We start from the raw sequence: 19,651 nt of genomic DNA on the forward strand, positions 1-19,651 counted from the left end.
CTCACTCCTATTTCTCTTAGAGCAAAAGCCTCTTCCCACTCCTGTTTCTCTTAGAGCAAATGCCTGTTCCAAGATATGATGAAGCAAGTCTTCTAAGCAAGCCAGTATCTGCATTTATAAAACTGGGCCTGAGTTTGTACCAGTTTTCCGCCATGTCCTGAAAAAATATAGATAATTTTGATTTGCTCATAACTTAACAATTGCACAACTGCATATAAAAAAGGTTATCATATGCTACTATATCCTAGAATTGAGAAATTTGATATACAAATAATATACCAGTCAAGACTTCATAGCATTTCTCAAATGATGAGAAAAAGAGTCACCAGCTAATGTATAGAAATTCACTGTGTGTGAAGTTTGCACTTAGCAAAACAGACCAACATATTGCCTCATCAGCAGGCAGATTACTGGTTTCATCCTGCGGTACACAATCTTCAACTGACCTGCAACTCACCCTTGTCTCCTTTCACATGTCCCCAACAATGCCTATGAATATCTCAGAGTGGCACATTGCCTGGTGTGCCAGAAAGAAGGAGAAAGGAAGCTTTTAGAAACATGTAGGAAGTGTATCTCATGTGCTTCTGGAAGTTTATGCTCCATTTATTACTTGGCAGTGATGAAGCTCCTTGCAGAAAATAAGAGCAGCTACTGCAAATATGAATTATCTATTTCCTATAGTCCCTTCTCTATTCCTAGAACAGGTACATACAGAACTGTACTGGAGCCAGCCAAGAAGAGAAAGAGAAACTTATAGGTTCAAAATCCTTGCACCTGATCCTAGACTGGTCTTCTGGCAATGCTAGATATCAACCTCTGCCATACTGCATAAGAACATGTATATTTTAATACAGGGGTTGGGGACCTGTGGCCATTCAGATGTTGCCAGACCTCAGCTCTCATTAACCCTGAGCATTGGGCCAGTCTGCATTTCAAGCATCTTCAAAATTAATAATCATCTTAAAGCTCAAAAGGATCTCGCTCTCTACACAAAAGTCCAACATCCCCCTTGAACAGTGGTTACAGGCTATTTTACATCTCAGTGCAAGTAAATTGGAACTAATTGTCTGGAAATGAGCGTGACGTGGTGACTCAAGTGAAAGCCATCTGCTCGTTAAAAATCTTGCTGTTACCTGCAGCCTCTTAAACTATAACCCAGCCACAGTGAACAAGCAATACTTACAACACCCTGAGAGACTTAAGCCCATTGAACGCATGGACTGGGATACACTTCAGCTTGTTGTAGCTCAGGATCCTGAAATAATAAAAGAACACAGGTTGCATTACTTCGTCATTGATTCACTGAAGCAAAAGCAGAACAGAAATCAGAATTCATTAACTTAGAAACATTAAATGCTTAGTTAATGCAACTGATCTCACACTGAACAGCAATTAGTGTATGCCAGAACTACTAAGTACTTACAGTGTTGATAGCTGTGTCATATTACTGAAGGTGTAATTGGCCAGCATGCTGATGCTGTTGTTGCTTAAGTCACTGAAGAAAAATACACAAAATAAAGGTCATTGATGCAATGAAAATAAGTCTTTGACCTAACTTTAAGAAAAGTTCAAGTTGTTTCAAAGCAAATAAATCAACAAGGACCAATTATCTAAAAATGTAATGCTGTAAGAAAACCAAACCAAATACTGTAAAAAGTAAAAATTTTATTATTGAAATTTCAAACAAAGTTACGCTGGCAACTTCTCCATGTGCCTGGTGCAGAGATTGCCAACCTTTTTTGACCAGTGAGAATGCTTTGAATTTAGAGCAAGTTGTATTGAGGTTGTAATGGGTAGTGGCGCATAACACAAAATTAGAGACCCCTGATAAATTTTTGTTTATCTTGGGAAGTCAGCCTACCCAGGGGTAGTTCTACTGGTCTCGAGTGTGAAGATCATACAATATTGATTTTATATGCACTTACCAATACTTCTGCTGCCTAATAGCAACAGGGAGCATTCCTTAGTACCAGGAAAAATATACAAGGTGGCCACATAAGTTTCTAAGATGACTAATGAAATATACTTGGAGTCGAGAGTGGATTTCATGTTCTTTATTCAGCTCATAGTGGTGAGGAGGAATGGAAGTTACCCCAGAATGTTTACATTATTTACACAATGGGCCCCACATGATTGGCTAATTCTGGGATTCTCCTGTAGGCCAATCAGGTTGTGGATTCACTTTCACCTGGAACTGGATTGGGTGGCTCCTGTGGACCAATCAGACTGCTGCATTCTGGATCCTATTGTTCTAGGACCAATCAGACTGCTGCATTTTGGATCCTATTCAACTCAGTACATAACACCTAGAGACTGACTTTATTTTTAAATGGAAGTCCAGAGCAACTGCCCAGGGGCACCAGTGAAAGCCATAATGGATGCCATGCTGCTCACATGTATTTCTGCTGTGAACCGCCCTGAGATCTTCAGATCAAGGGCGGTATAGAAATTTAATAAATAATGTTTGGCAACTCCTGGTACCATAAGTCGTTATGGTAATATATTGCTGTACAGCAACACATAAGATGCCCCAACATGATAGAAAGGAACAGTGCTTTTTTATGGCACTACTCAATGGTAGGTAGCACCAGCACCATTTTTTCCTAGGGAAAAAGCACTGGAAAGGAAGGGCCGTTTCCAAATTCTGAGATACTTACATTAGTGTCAAGTGTCTGAACAGGGAGAGTTCCTTTGGCACAGCAGGTAAATGGTTTCCTTCCAGATATCTGAAAGCAATATATATTGAAAATAGTTATAGGCTACATCTGTGAATGTCTAACCAGAAACCATCGTAATTGTGAGTTTATGTTAAATACTTTAAGCAGGTTTAATTGTAAATGATGGTGGTGAATTCCCAACTACACCAAAATATGTTTCCAGCCAGTTCAATAGGGTCAGGATGTGTATACTGATACAAATATGCATCCAGTTGCATGATTTCAACCACTGCTTATCCAAAAGCCTATTTCTGCATAGTGATAGCCATCATCGAATTAGATGTCTATGTCAGTGTATGTGAAAGCAAAGCCAAAATTCTATTGTTATATTGCAGTGATTGGGGCGGGGGGCTTGTATCTATATAAGACCATTTGGGTTCTTTTAAAACTTCTTTTTCCAGCGTCTTTCTGGAACATGTCAAGTTAAAACAGTTTTGTACTACCTCTGCCAAACACACATTATTTGTTTTGACAGCATCAATTTGCAGTTTGTGTCCTATGGACCCCTTCAAAATCCTGGATGGTAATAAAGATATAATGTGACATCAAAATTAGTCTAGTTTAACATAAAAATTAGGTTTTTTTAAAGCAATGTAAAAATAAAAGCTATTGGGATGCACTAGACTCCACAACGTTAATTTTATTTTTTAGAACAAAAAAGCACACATAGAGAGCAGTGCCAGTATATGTTTTGTTAGGGGAAACAAACTTGTTACATGTAATTTGGGGAAAGATACAACCCCATAATTAGGCAATTCTTAGTGGGCTACCAGGAAGCCCAGGAGAAAAGGAGAAATCTAAACTGCCTAGGTTGAAAGCTGAGAGTATAGTAAGTAATGGAAGTACAGTGGTACCTCCGTTTGTGCACAGGATCCATTTTGGAGCTCCGGTCAGATCCCAAGGTGTGTTTATCCAGAGGTGCCGCTTCTGCGCATGCGTGTGGCGCGTAGAGCGCTTCTGCACATGCGAACACGGCAAAACCCGGAAAAATACTTCCGGGTTAGCCGCATATGTATCCCGAAGGGTACATAACCGGAGGTGAACGTAAGTAGAGGTACCACTGTAGTTCCTTGTAACCCAATCCTCTAATGCAGTAGCCTCAAATCTTTGCTATCACGGACCACCTGAAATTTGCTGAGGCTCTTGGAAGACCAAATTTTCTGTCTAATGTGGCAATTGTGATTCCATAGAATTTAAATCGTAATACAATAAAATGCAATATAAGAAATAAAAGAAGCAATAAATACCGTACATATTTTAAAACCAGCACTAACTTCCCATGCAATGGAAAGCCACAGACACTGAATGAAGCTTGTGGATGACTGGTGGTCAATGGATCAGAGTTTGGGAATCTCTATTCTAATAGGCAGTGGTGGAGTTAGTTCAACAGAAACCCCACCAGTTTATATGTGTTAAAAGTCGCAGTTTGCTAGGTTTTTTTGCCCTCGTTTAGTTTGTAAAAGGATTTGAAAGTAAAGTAAAAGAGTGTATCTCTAAAAGAAAGGGTACTAGGAGTAATACTGGAGTAAGTAAATACTGGAGTAAGTAAATATTAGATGTATTGATGGAGTGGCTTGCTTGAATATCCCTTTTCTTCTATCGTAAATCAGTGAGCTTACAGGAAAATACTACTGTTTGCTTTTTTTAAAAGAAAATTAGTGACTACAAAAATAATCTTTTCCAGAAACCTGAAATAAACTCATTTACCTCTTCTAGAGAGCACATTAACAAAGAAGGGGGAGGATCACTTATGTCCTTGCTATAAGGTTGTGCTTAATTAAAGCTACTAAAAAGAACTCCAAATGCAAATTGACCTCATTAGAATTATTTCTGCCCTCTGACTGCAAACTGCTCATGCAGGCAATATTTCAATAACACATCAGAAGCTGACTCAGTCTAGCTGTGTTAATCCATACAACCATTTACTTTAACTGCTTAGTAAAAATGTAAAATGAATACACAATGACTGATAATAACTGAGGCAGCAATATTTAAGATTTAAATGCAAAGTCAGATATTATTAAATCTGTATTTAAATTTTACAAAATAAATTATTGTAAATGGGTGCCTCGAAAACATAAGTAGGAACACGCAATTACATTTTTCATGTGATTATACACATGATCTGGCAGTGCCAAATTTTTGCCCTCCAACACATTTAAGGGAATTGTATGTTTTTGAAGGGTGTAAGAATGATGCCCCAAGCCTTTTCACTTTGCTCTTTTCAAGCTTGTTCATAGCTGATCTACTGCACCTTCAGCAGCACTTTAAAATTTTAATAGGGTTTCTTTTCCCTTCATGACCACAGCAAATTAGGACCATTCAATGTGTAACGATGTCTCAGAGCCAATCAGATACGGCTATGCGTTGGCATCACTGAGGGCACTGCCTTACTCTGAAGCTATGATATAGCTCTTAGTTATGCCAGAATGCACACTGGAAAGTGCATTAAATCATGCTTAAGAGCAGTATAATGCAGATCTGCAGTCAGGTGTGCATTCCAACAGTTCCTAATTTGCCACATGGCACTGAGAAGGTTTCATTGCCAAAGTGCAGCACAGAAAAACAGGGAGCACTGGTTTAGTTGCCAAGGCAAAGGGGACTTGTCCTCTTTTTACCAGCTGAAAATGTCCTACTGAGTGCCCTTAAAAAGTAATTGCAAATTAGAGAGGTGCTTTTTTGAGAAGAACAAAAATGTTTGTGAAACTCTCCCCTGACCCAGTTCAGCTCACCTTTATATTATACAGTATATTGCCTAAATAACAATTTGTCTTGCTTACTGTGACATGCAAACTGAGCCACTGAAATTTACACACATTTGGGTAAAAGTTGCAATTTCATCAATCTAAATTAATTTGTTATTTTTGAAACAATTGCATACAGCAAGTGTACAGCAACCTCAGGAGAAACAAGGATTCCAGTGCCAATTTTCATCATAGTTGCTTATTGTGAAGCCAATTTTCTGAAACCTGTGAAAATTTCATTACTCTATCTAGCTTGATAGAGCTGACCATTTGATATTGCTGTTCGGGATTTGAAATGCAGCTTACATATTTTAATGCAGTGACCATTAAAATAGATCAGGGGCAGGCAACCTATGGCCTGGGAGCCGGATGTGGCCCAATTGCCTTCTCAATCTGGCCCACGGATGGTCCGGGAATCAGCGTGTTTTTACATGAGTAGAATGTGTCCTTTTATTTAAAATGCATCTCTGGGTTATTTGTGGGGCATAGGAATTTGTTCATCCTCCCCCCCCCCAATATAGTCCGCCCCCCCCACAAGGTCTGAGGGACCGGCCCACAGCTGAAAAAGTTTGCTCACCCCTGAAACAGATAATCATTTGAGAGAATAATGAAAACACTATAATGAAGTGTGCTATGTGAGGTGCAGTTTTATTTTAATGGAAACCAATACAGGGCCATGCAATATTTCTGTTGAATTGTTTGGTTGCCATTGATGTTAAAGAGGAAATTCTCTCAATTTCAAATTAACAGGTAGTATATAACTAGCAGCTATTATCCAGACAGTACAAGTCTCTAAATCTACAAAGTGATTTCTCTAGCATCCATTCAGCTTCACACTTATGACTTTCATCAGCAGTAATGACAGAATACTGCAGCATCAGTCAGCACTCAGTTTCTAGTAATGCTGTAAGCTGCTCAGTTTTCTCTTCTGAATATGCTAGACCTAACTATATGAATGCAAAAAGGATTCAAAAGAAATTCCTCTGGGAATTCAACTAGACCTAGAAGTATGCTCTAGGATACAGAATTTCAGCATGTGAATCTATAGGGAAAAATGTGATGTGTTTCTACATTGCCCTGGGTACACAAATTCATGGGGGGGGGGGAGGGGTAGGCAGCTGATCCACAACATTCATTTAAAGCATATTCAGCATAAATTTGAAGCATATGGCTTCTCCCAAAGAATCATGGGAACTGCATCTTGCAACTGCTGTGAGAGGGTGAAACTACATCCCCCACTTTGGGGGGAAGTAATGTGCTTTAATTGTGCATTGCATGTGCTTTAAATGTATGGTGTAGATCTGCCCTCAGTTCACTACTGCTGGAGAAAGAGTACTATTTTAAGTATTACTTTAGCATTTTGCTATGGTGAAACTCTACCTGCTGCAGAATGAAATTTTCCATCTGTCTGTGTATCCATTTCAGTGTAACATTATTTAGGACCTGTTGCAGTAAAAGATTTCCTGTTGTATGGATATTCTGGAACTTTATATACAGCTCTAATTTACTAGGTCTTGTTAGATGTATGGCAGGCTTTTTATTAAAATGTAATGTATAAACATGCATGATTACATTTTAATAAAAAGCATTTCAGCTGAACATGTTTGTCACACAGCGGATGCGATTTTCTCTTGGCAAATGGAAGTTTATAAATGCAAGGCTCCACAGCATTCATTAATATGCTACTAAATAAATCCTCCCCTTTATTATTGGAACTATGTCAGAATGCCAGATCAAGCCAGTCAGAGAGAAAGACAGATGGGATGCCAGAGAAACTCTCTAAAACACTGCATCCACACATCAATATTAGTTACAACTCAGAAGTTTAAGATGGAGGAGAAAGAGCAAGAATATTAGATACTGACCCTGTTTAAGAAAGCAGATGCACAAGTACCATTTGCAGAATGAAGCATGAAGCTCAGTCCTTTCTTATTTTGTGACAAATGCTGCTAGGTTTCATGATGGGCGTAAAGCCAAATAAACATTTTTGAACATTTTGCTGCTAGCAAAACCACTTCCAGCATTGCTTTCATGAGACATATCATGGAAGCTACACCTGTCTCTCTCTCTCTCTCAAAAAAAAGACAATGGAATGTTGGTGCATTATTTTGGACAGAGATGGAAAGCATCCAAAGGCATATTGGGAGTTTGCACATCTTTCACTGGTCAACACATGTATTACCTTCTGACATCTTAAAACACAAGTATGACTCTATGCAGGAAGTGGGAATAAACTAACTAAATTTAAAAGTGACTTCCTGAGCACAATTTTCTAATATAGAAAATAAAAACATGAAAATGAAATTAGATTCACTGGTCTCTACGGCAGTAAAAGTGTGCAAACTCCCCCACCTCCCCACACAGTACTGATCCCTAGGACTCAAAAACCCAAATGACTTTTAAGGACTTCTAAGAGCATAAGGAGAGCTCTGCCAGTGGTCAACCAGGTGCTCATGACAAGCCTGCAAGCAGCACCCCTCCCAGGCCCATTCCTAGCAACTGGTGTTCAAAATAAAACTTGTTCCAGTGGTGGAGGCAGGGCACAGGTATCATGGCCTACAGCCGCTGATAGCCTTATCCTTCATCAATTTGTCTAATCCTCTTTTAAAGCCATCCAAGCTGGTGGCCATTTCTACATCTTGTGGGATTGAATTCCATAGTTTAACTATGCCCTATGTGAAGGAATACTTTCTTTAGTTTGTCTTGAATCTTCAAACACTTAGCTTCATTTATATAACTGCATTGTGATATTGACAGTTTCATTTCAGTCCCTGCCCCAGGAGCTGCTTCCTCTTTCCTGCCTAGGGCCACCAAAAAAGGCCACATGTTGGATTACTGGGTTCCAAACTACAGCTTCCCAACTTATATAATATGGGAAATTCAATAAAATTTCCCTTAGGTTTAAGTGGAATAAGAATTAGTTGTTTTGACATTCCACTGGTAGCAATTGCACCAGGGCTGGAGCGGCTCTAGGCTACTCCACTTGTGAGGCCCTTCCCCATCCCCCACCCTCGTGGCTAGAAGAAAATGGAAGAGTGTTATAAACAAAATTGAGTGAAGCCAAGGATGATGACGTGTATTTAAAATTCGGGCAAAGGCTTGGCCAGGGCGGTTGTCCTCTTATATACCTGCTGGGATTGACAAGGCATCTGACCCTCACCTGAATCTCATAACTCTTCTGACAGGTGATTTGGTCTGCAGACACAGTGTGGAAATAAAGGATGAGATTGCCCACCAGATACCAGTGTTTTTGTTACAATCCCCTTCTCAATTAAGTAATCAATTTTAATTTAGAATTAAAATTCTCAAAACTTTCTTGTTTGTTAATTCGAGCAAGTAAACTACTGCTCTCACTTCATTACAAACAGTATTTCTACCTGCAACACACTTGAGCAAACTTGCTCCTCTTCCTTTCACAGATATTTTGTTGCCATTTGCAACTGTAGCTGCCTCTGATTAGTTATCATTTAACTCTTGGGGAAAATAATTAGCATCACACATCATAACTTGATATTGCTGGATAGTTTTGATGAACTGCAAAAGTATTTTTAGTTTGCTTTCTGTTGTCACCCTGGAACTTTTCTTTATTAGTGCCACTTTGTTTTGTATGATTCCTTGCAAATGAAGGAAAACAATTTTTCTGCTTGTATATATTGATAATATAATTTTGGTTACTGAGAACAAACAAGATTGTACAAAAACAAGATTGAGTGCAAGCCTGGCCAGGACATAGGCATCCTGACTATGACAAAGGTGACCTGTGTGCTTGCTTGCTTGCTTAACAGCTGTTGGGAACTTCAAGGTCCCTGTTCTCCCTTCTTATGGTCTTTGTACTAGACCTGAAGACTCTAATAGAGAGCATTCCATGTCAAGAAGGAGGGCAAGTGGGTACCCTATCAAATGACAGGGCAAGAGCTACCCAGAGCAGAGCCTTTTCATTGGTGGTGCCCATTGTATACTTCACTCTTCCCAGACCTGTTCTCTTTTGGCCTATATTTTGGAGCTTTATAATTTAGGAAGACTTTGGAAGAACTGGTTGAAAAGTCTTATCAGTCGCTGACGTATGAGCAGATTTCCCCCCCTGCTTTTCTGGGCTTCTGGTGCACCAGGGTTTACACCAGCATAATAGAGTTGGCCAGGATGCCAGAAGGGATACAATTTATGAGCTTTCTCCATTATCTGCACAGCAGGGGGTGTTCAGTCAACAGTGCAAAGGCTGAGCTGAAGTGTTCCCTGCTGGTTACCTGCTTTCAGCAATCAGGGTTGCTGTTTGGTAGTACCCAATTGGTTAGCGGTCAGAGCTCCCTATTGGTGGCTCTTAGGTAATTCACAAAATACAGAGTCCATTCATAAAACACAGTGTTCATTCATAAAGCAGTAACATAAATCTCCATTGCTAAATATTGGGTGTATATTTCAGTGGTTGAATATACAGGTTTATGGCCATGCTGTAATGTAGTGCTTATGCCACTGTGAATAAAAGTTGGCTGGGCTCATTGTCTCGGGGTTTGGGGGGGTGAGAGGTGACAAAACTGATTTCCAATAAGTTGGCATCCCTTCATTTCCATAACAAGTCCTTGAGTCTGTACTCTGAATAGTGACACCAGTGACCTAGAAGGTGCAGAGCTTGGACTGACAAGCTCTGCACCTTCTCATCAGGGCTGCACAGTCTCATCAGGGCTGGCCTTAAGGCAATTGGAGCAATTGGGCCAAATTGGGCCCCACATGCTGCTCCTAAGGGGGCCCCTGCACAAGGGCAATCTATATGGATTTTATTTATATCTATAAGATTTTGCAGACTTTGGCTGTGAACTGGGGCTCCACAAAAAAAAAAAAAACCAACTAAAGTTGGGCCCCACTTCTTCAAATTGGGCCCCACTGGCTAGCCCTGAGTCTCATAGTTGCTGGGCCTGAGTTGCCCTGCCCTTGCATGAAGTCTTGGGTTTGAAATTTTGGGAGAGGGGAAACTGCGGCACTGGGGAGTGGGCAGGCTAGTGAGGCCCTCTAGATTTAGAGGCCCTATGCTTCAGCCTATTTAACCTATACATAAATCTGAAACTGAGTTGCACCCATGTGATCTATGATTGTCTTGGCAGTCTTAGGAGTAAAACAACAGAGCCTCTGATATTTTCTGCCTTCCACCAATGCAGTGAAGATGACACTTCATGCAGTTCACATGTTGAAAAGGTATTCCTCACATTTCATTGATATATTCTGCAGACACTAACTCACCTCACATACCACAGAACCAATAAATCACATATTTCAAGCAATTTTGAATTCTAAACATGTTCACATGGAGAAACTAACAGGGAAAACGTCTACCACTTGGCTGCCAATTTCCCCTTTTTAGTGCCTTTCCACAGAAAACCACATTCTAAAATGAGATACAAACAAGAAGCTGGCCTCACCTCTTGCAAATCTACTTTATAATTTAATCTAATTGCCTGTTATTTTAGCCATTTTATTAGCATCAGAGTAAATAATCCCATTTTACTTTCAAATGTTTCTCTTCTTCTTCTTCTTTTTTAAAAAATGTCAACCAGCAGGGATAATTAGACTACAAATGATTATGTTGGGAATACATATTCAATAGCTCATTCAAGTGGGCAATTGTGAACATGTTCCCTTCCTGCTGAAAAAGCGGCACAGAACATTCAATATTTAACTTGTTAATTTCACCTGATATATTCAGAAAAAACAAGAAGGTAGCAAAAGACCTAGGTGTCAAAATTATACCATTCTAGATGTCTTTCATTCCTAATGAGGCATTAAAAAAAAATCTGTAACCACCACACTTAAAATAAAATGCAAAACTATGCTATAAAGAACTTGGGAGACTGAAAGGCAAAACAACAGTCCCAATCCCAAACTTTGATAATTTTCTATCCAAATACTTGAACTTCAGTAGCTCATATTGAAATTTATACCCATACTCTGAGCCACTATTTTGAATCTGGCACTGGTTGGTGGGCCTCAGTGTTTTAGTCTTTTAAAAAACTGCCCTTCTGAGGGCTGCCCATCCCAAGCAATTTAATTTATATTGCCAACTCTTTTTTGTTCATGAAATTCTTGAAAAGATGGCTTACAGTTCTGTCACATCTTTGGGGACACCTTTAGGCAGGAAACGCAACCCTTTGTTACTGCAGCGAACTACTGAATCCACACAAGTGCATTGTTCTGGACAACGGGGAGAAAAATGACAGCTGCTTTCAGTATTACCTATGAAGAGAGAGAGAAAAGTGCAAAAAGGTAAGGTCAGAAAGAGATGACAGGAACCTGAGATCATTCACTTCTAAAATAACAGCTCACCTCTTATAAAACTGTGATATCTACAGGGCCGTCTTAAGCATATCTGGCACCGTGGTGCAAGGATCCCCCTGGAGCCCCCCACCCCCATGTTTCCCTCTGGGTGGGCAGCAATTAGAGGGCGGCTTCTCCAGCAGGGAGGAGGCTCCGGGCGCGGCATGGCATGGCAGAGGTGGGCAAGGGCGGCAAGCTGATGCCAGAAGGCGCCACATCCAGCCTCCGCCTCTTCCCTGGTGCCCTCCAGAACTTGGTGCCGTGGCGCCCTGCACCACTAGCCTCTATGGCTAAGATGTCCCTGGATATCTCGCTAGTAATCATAAATAACTGAGTAAAATTTTAAGTGTCTTCTGAACACTATATGGGGAATAAATGCAAGCTTGCTCAGGCAACATTTCATGCCAAGTGCAGTTTTCTATCTTTCTTCTTCCATAAGCAGATGCCTATGCTGGATCAAAAGTCCTTCTGTGCCTATAAGGGCACAAGTTGGATTCACCCTTAGTTACATTGCTGAGGCCTGGTTCACACACACATTTTTGTCGCTCTATTTGTCTATTTAATTACTGTATTCTTCATGATTGGCAGCTAAATGTGTGACTTTGAAAAAAAGCATTTAATATGATGTGAGATATGTCAGTTTTCATTTCTTAGTACAGAAAGTATTGATCTGATGTGTAGAGATCTTTCCTATTCCGATTAGTTCAAAAGGGTTCTAGAAGGTTTTTTTCTCTTTGTGAAAGAAGGTTTATTTCTATGTGAGAGAAACAGGAAGAAGGTTTCTGATGTTTGGGTTATTTTTCTGGGAAGCTGCATACAGCTGGTTTAAACTGGTTTTGTTATCCTTTCTGTCAAGGTCAAGTTGACTATAATACTAAGACCAGGAGGAGTCTGGGTCTCACTCACTTTCTGTTTTCTGTCTGTTTTAGTGTTCTATATTTGTATGCTGTAGTGACAGGGTTTAGTCTTATAAGTCTGTAAATTTTATTGTTTTTTGCTGCAAGTGGATTTTTATGGACTGTGCCAATCCTGAATGTACTGGATTTGTGACCATTTATGCTCATTTGCCTTCAGTACCAATAAAGCTCTGCTGAATGGAATACAATTGCCTCTGGTCTTTTTTTTAGAAACTCTGCTACATGTTTAAGTTTTTTCCTCCTCCGGTACTGGACGACAGTATAACATGAAAATTCTATTTGTGGTGGACTATTTGATGATACAATATATTGATGAATATGCAGCTATGAACCAATCTGAAATAACTGTCTTTCCTGTATATTATTTCGGTGAAAACTAAGTGCTTTACAATATCATGTGCAGCTTGGTATGGATAATATTTATTTGTTAAAGAGAAGACTCTGAGTATGTCACATTCCTCTTTAAAAAAATTATAAGGATTTTTGTTTTTGACAAGTGCAATGAAAAATAAAGGAACAAAATGAGCTAATCATCCATAATAATTAGAGATCCATCTACACATGCATAAAAATATCTAGTATTTCCAACATGGGTGATGATTTCTATAAGACAGAGTTTATAAAACAGATTAAACCTCACAACTAGAGAGCAGGAGGCTAGTGTTACAAAATTAAGCCTTTGAAGTTAAGAACATTAAAGCATGGACTTCTACCCAAACTAGTATGTGTCTTCACAAAGCATGAGGGGAAAAACAAACTGTGGTATCCAAACACATGTCTAGAGATATTTTGTAGCATATATATTCAATTGGGCCTATAAAAATTGGAATGTTCTGTAATTCAAACAAGGTTGTACTGAACATTGTAACAAAAAATATAGCCTCTGGTGATTTTAACTGCTTTTAGGCATGCACATGGGAGACCAAATTCATCAGATTTTTCCTGTCCTCTCAACACTACTAGTACAGAAGTACCTTCTATTTGAACATGAATTTCAAACTTGATAGGATCAGGTACAAGAAATAGCTTACATTATGACTGTAAAACAGATAATTTCCATTGATAAAGTAACATTAATGCAGACAAATGAGGAGTTGTAAATGTTGGTTCCAGATAATCCACTGGGAGGGCCCTAAGGCTCTCCCCTATGCAACAGGATCTAAATTTACCCTTACTAAGCTTCATGAGAATTGGTCTTACTTTTAAGCATTTTTAAAACACCCCCCCCCCAAAAAAAAACCCCACAACTTGAACATTAGGAGTTCCAAAACCTAGAAGTTCTATTTTGGTTATTTCTGTTATGGGAAGTTTTTAATGATTGTGTTTTATTATGTTTTACATATGCTGTAAGCCACCCAGAGTGGCTGGGGAAACCCAGACAGATGGGTGTATTATTATTATTATTTCTAGATGCTCAGTTTTAAAGTGCAGATATGTAGTGCCATGAAACATTACTTAAAATTCATACAGGTGTCCAGTTCAAAAGCAGTTATTTCCTTTACTATCAAATAGACTGGGGAAAACTAGTCCATATGAGGATGTAAGTTCAAGAAAAATTCCACCAAGCAATACATTTGAAGGGGAGAGGTAAGAGCATGTTTATCTATTATTGTGAAAAAATGAGGTGCCTAAGATGGAAGGATTTTGAATTATATTGCCAAAACCAAATTTCTGGATGCATTAGGCACTGAGATAGCAATGTTCTCCTATTGATAGGTCAGGTCTTTCAAGCTACTTAAGATATAGTTAATAGTACAGATTTCACCACAAACTGCGCCAGGGCCTCGTTATTCTGTTTCTAGAAACTGTTCTTACCGTCACATGTAAAGTCCTGTGTAGCCACATCCTGAATTGGAATTTCCTTCAAGAAAAATGGTTTCTGGCAACGTGGATTTCCACTGACGATCCTCCTCTTCCTTAACCATTTCCCCAACCATGCCAAGTGGCAGTTGCAGTTAAATGGATTAGACAGCAAATTACTGGATGGGAAATGAGGTAAAATGTAGTGACAGTCATTGCAGAAATCAAGGGATGGATTTTTCAAAAGCAAATTGGCAGTCAGGCAAATTAAGTCTGTTAACTATCTTACAAAGGAAGCTGTATGTCCAATGGCTGCATTTTCTTTTCAAAAATGAGACACTTGAGCAGGAAGCAACTGTTCATCACTCAATGCGCTTTTGTCTATGCTCTACCACTGTTCTCCTGATCAGACACTGACAAATCACAGCCTGCAGGAAAGTAGTCAATCTGTAATATGTTTCAACATGCCACTTACCTGGCTTGTACTAAAGGCCAAACTAAAAATGACATAGAAGATCTGTGAACACGATCTCTTATCAATTTGTTTTTAATTAATTAAAAAAAAAAAAACCAGCTACAGTACTGGATCAGTACCGTACTGCTGGGAAAAGGAGACATTCAACCCTTTCCTATGTATTTTCCCACTTTAAATCACCCCCAAAGCTTCTATTTGCCTCATGGTGATAAAATACAGGTAACCTTTAATATGTGTGTTAAAGAATACTTCAATATAGTTTCAATCCAGCTGTTATACGCTAACAGGAATTCAAGCTAACAAATCATGTTAAGAAATATATTGACTGATGGTGTACAAAAGTCTTCCAAATCCTTTTTGGCTAACACAGGGTTTTTTATTAGTAAAATTGGTTGTACACATCATATATCAAAAGCATAACGGAAATGTGCCATCAAGTAAGGTTAAGAGCAGTGAGTAAGAGACATTTTTTAAAAAACAAAACAAAAACCTCACAGGTGTAATTCCACTACTAGAGTTCAAGCCCGGCAGTATGCAATGCATTAATGCATAAAACTTCAGTGACATTTTTATTGCCAATGGTTGGGAAGGAAGGGATCAGCATACAGCCATACTAAGATCCTGGGATTCTAATAGTTATGTGAAGATAAGCTCAAATACATCACGGGGGGGGGGGGGAGAGCATGTGACTTCCAGACTCAAAAGCCACAACTAAAAAATAAATGTCAACCTGGTCCCTGGATTTCAAATCCCACTTTTAATGTGTGATGTTCTGTTGGGTTGTTGTTGTTTTCTGTATATTATGTTGGAAGCCACCAAGAGTGGCTGTGGCAATGCAGTCAGATAGCCAGGGTACAATAAATAATAACTATTATTATTATCCCATCAAGTTAAGCTGAGAAAAAATGATTGTGAACATTCAAGACCCTTTCTTATGCTACTAGGCCAGGGGTTGTCCACCTGGTTCCTACCGCCCACTAGTGGGCGTTTCAGGATTCTAGGTGGGCGGTAGGGGGTTTTATGGCACAAGCTGAATCCTCCTTCCATCGAGCACTGGTGGGCAGTAAAGGAATTTTACCATCAAGAAAGATGCATTAGTGGGCGGTAGATAAAAAGGTTGACTACCCCTGTACTAGGCTACAATGGATGTCTTTGAACAACATGAAAGCCAAACTGTGGTTTACAGGGAACATGCAAACATGCAGGCTCCTAGAGAGGCATTCACAGACACTTTGCTCTCCCCTGGTTAATTTTTATTTCTGTGCTGCATTGGGCTAAGCCAAACTTTGGTCATAGCTTGTGCTTAGCAAGGAGAGAGCCTGGGTTTGGACAACTTGCTAAGGTAAATATTGGCTTTGCTCAGCACACAAAGGAGTAAACAGGACCCTTCCAGGAGCCCACACATTTACACAGTCTAGGTAAGCTACATTTTGGCTTAACTTGTTTTGTGAACTACGGTAGGCCAATAGTTCTTTCCAGTTACAAGCTATTTATGAATACAGCAAGTATTTATTTTGAAATATTTCCGTATCATACTTGCATTAAAAAGTGTCGAAGTTGGTTTACAAAACATGCTTGCTACAGTTAGAGGTGTGCCAGTTACGTTGGAATGTGTGAAGTAGTCTTTAAATGATACTTTACTATCAACTTTACTATTAAACTGATATATTTGAATTTAGTCCCACTAGCTCCAATAGGTCGTAAATCAATTAAAGATATAAGTAGAACTAGTAACTGAGTTGCATAAAATACAGCTTGACTGACTGCAAAATCTTGGGTAGTATAAATTAGTAGCACAAATTAAGCCTTTGGGAAAATGTATCCATTTAAGGTTACATGGATAATGCCTTTTGCAACTTTAATGTTACAGTGTACCTTTCCCCGATTAATGTAAGCTTATTAGATAAATTGATTACTGGATTTACTAATATCTTGGCAAAGCTAAACTCCTTTTCACAGCACAATTTGGATGTCTATAACAGGATAATGATGGCCAATGTCACTGAAAGTATTGGACAGTAAAAGAGCTTCACTGTTTAAAATTATTTTCAATGAAAATAACTGAAAATCATCAAAGGGACAATAATGTGCAGCATTATTAAGGCATTGACTGTGATATTTGAGAACGGACTTACAATTTGCAAACAGTGACAGTTAAAAGGTTACACAATTGGATAATCATATTTTCCTCTCACGAGAGTCACAGAGTTACTCACACAGAGGTAGGGCAGTGAGGTTTCTGGAAAGTTGATTAATATTTCATTTTATTATGGCTTACATAAGAAAAACACAAGTTAACTATTGAAATCCAGGCTGCATACCATTCTGGAAAAAAGTGGTACTCACTTAGCCATATTTTTAGGCAAAACTCAGTGGGTTAGAGCAGAATTAGATTCAGTGCAATGAAACCTGCTTTCTCAATGGGGCTTTTGGTGTTTCTTCTTCCTGCTCTAGTTCCCATGAGCCCCAAAGTTCTGCTTTGCTGAAGGTCAACCCTCTGGAGCAGATTTTGGGGGCACATGAGGCTGCAGTGGGAGGAGAGGTTGAAGAAGCCCCACGATCAGATGCTTGCTTCAGCTATGCTGTGTATCACCCAATGAACTTAAGAAAGATAAGCTATTTATGATTCAAATATGGAGCAATGTCCAAGCTACACTTTAAAGTGAGTAATGTGCCCTTTTAATTCACATGACACACAAACTATGCATAAATATGGTTGCAGATGGCTTGGCATGAACAAAATGGCATAAGTACCTCAGAAATGAACCAACTGTATCTAACTACTCTAACCTCATGCCTGAAGTAAGCATTTAATTCACCTTGTTAATGATGACTCTGTATATAGCCAAAATGAGAAGCGTAAGGCTGGAATCCTAGCCCTGCTTACTTGGGAATAAGCCCATTTGAATTCAATAGGGACCTACTTCTGAGTAGACATGGTTAGGATTGTGCTGTGATTCTTAAAAAGTACTGTGAGGCAAAAAATAAATAAAACTGATGTTCTGCCAAGTTAAAAACTGGAAAGAAATGTGAGCATTCTTAAGTGGCAATTAAAGTAAAGAATGATGAGGCATACAAATAGAACACTTCAAAGGGCCTTAATGGATGCAGAAAAAGCAAACCAGAACAAAACTTGTAAGATTTGTGGAAGAGAGATTAGTGAGAGGCCTGAAGGATCTAAGTCATGAAATTTAAATTCACATGATGCTAGTAGGAGAACCATTTGTTATACAAGTGTTACTGATGCGTAGGTTTGGCAGGAAACACTTTGTTCCATGTTACAAACCACCCAATGATATTTGGATGAAAGTTGGTACACAAATTTCATCATCATCATCTTTGGCACAACATATTATAAGGGATTAGCCTTGTATAAGAATCTGTCACTGCAGTATTCTTGCTCCCCAGCATATAAACATATGCTGAATTCATTCAGTGCCAGCAATAATCTCCTTTGCAATTTATATATCCTATTTAGGGTCAACAGGAATGTATCAGAATTGGTCCCAGAACAGATATGAAGTCATTGCTTGAGCCTTTACTTTTATTTTTGAGATATACAATGCATTGCTATACATATCTCCTCAGAAGTAAATCCCATTGAGTTCAATGGGGCTTACTTTCTGGTAAGTAGGTACAGGATTTCAGGATTATGCACCTAGTACAGTAGCTCATGTGTACTGGTTAAGAAACTAAGTGGTAAACCAGAAATTTCAAAACCTGTCTCTCTTAAGTAAGCTGATGCTTCTTGGTCCTAGGCCCCTGTCTGCAACATGGAACAATTATGCTGACCTCCTAATAACTACAGAGTTATTCTAAGGACCACAAAGATAAAGTAACTGAAGTCCTGAAACATTCTAATGCAGTATACAAATGCTAAGTAATAGTAGTAGTAGTAGCAGTAGTAGTAGTAATAATAGTAATAGTAATAGTAATAGTAATAATAAATCACAACCATAAATCTACTTGAACAGCTGTTGGATAATTTTAAAAATAAAATATATTGATCTTTCTTGCTTTCATGTGATTAAATTAGTTTTGTAAGCCAAATCCAACACTTAAAGTGACAAAAAAGTAATACTTACATTGTAGATAAAGAAACAAGTGTATTGAAAGCTCCAGGAGTGATTGTAGTGATGCGATTGTCATACAGAGAAAGTAATCTTACTGAGCTCAATCCTGTGAATGTATCATTGTTCACACAACTGATTATGTTGCTTCTGAGCATCCTGAAATGATTTAAACCTAGAATTAGAATTCCTTTATTGAAAGAGGGCAGTTGAAAGAGACACCATATGTGTAGGCGAGGCAATCAAAAGGCATAATGTGCTAGATAAATATTAGTAGCTCAGTAGTAAAGCAATGCTTTGCCTGGCATCTCCAAACAGAGCTAGACAGACTGTCTTAAACCCTAGAAAGCAGCTGCCAGTCAATGTAGACAGTACTGAGCTAGATGGACCAATGTTCTGACTTGGTGTTAGGCATTTTCCTATGTTTCACATGTTTCAAAAATTACTGAAATTTGTACATAATCCAGTTATCTCAAACATAAAATAATCACTAAAACCCCTACTTCTTCTCTGGCTCAGATTCAAAACTAAAACAGATAAGAATTTGTCTCTTTCTAACTCTCTCTGACAATCCAATTATATCATTGTGGGTGCCCAAGCACCCACTGTCAGGACTGGTCGTTGT

At 38.9% G+C, this 19,651-nt stretch overlaps 1 protein-coding gene across 2 annotated transcripts in view; it reads right to left on the minus strand.

The window, feature by feature from the left end:
- The window catches only part of SLIT3 (slit guidance ligand 3), a 418,035-nt gene that overhangs the window by 67,099 nt on the left and 331,285 nt on the right, over positions 1-19,651 (minus strand). For both annotated transcript variants that reach the window (XM_081845905.1, XM_081845904.1), the window contains exons 18-23: positions 19,042-19,185; positions 14,497-14,660; positions 11,551-11,683; positions 2,658-2,726; positions 1,424-1,495; positions 1,184-1,255 (exon numbers count right to left, since the gene is read on the minus strand). In XM_081845905.1, the coding sequence (XP_081702031.1) occupies positions 1,184-1,255; positions 1,424-1,495; positions 2,658-2,726; positions 11,551-11,683; positions 14,497-14,660; positions 19,042-19,185 (654 nt within the window). The remainder of the gene's footprint in view (positions 1-1,183; positions 1,256-1,423; positions 1,496-2,657; positions 2,727-11,550; positions 11,684-14,496; positions 14,661-19,041; positions 19,186-19,651) is intronic.

This window comes from Podarcis erhardii (genome assembly GCF_964252035.2).
Source record: "Podarcis erhardii genome assembly, chromosome: 2".
NCBI classification, from domain to species: Eukaryota; Metazoa; Chordata; class Lepidosauria; order Squamata; family Lacertidae; genus Podarcis; species Podarcis erhardii.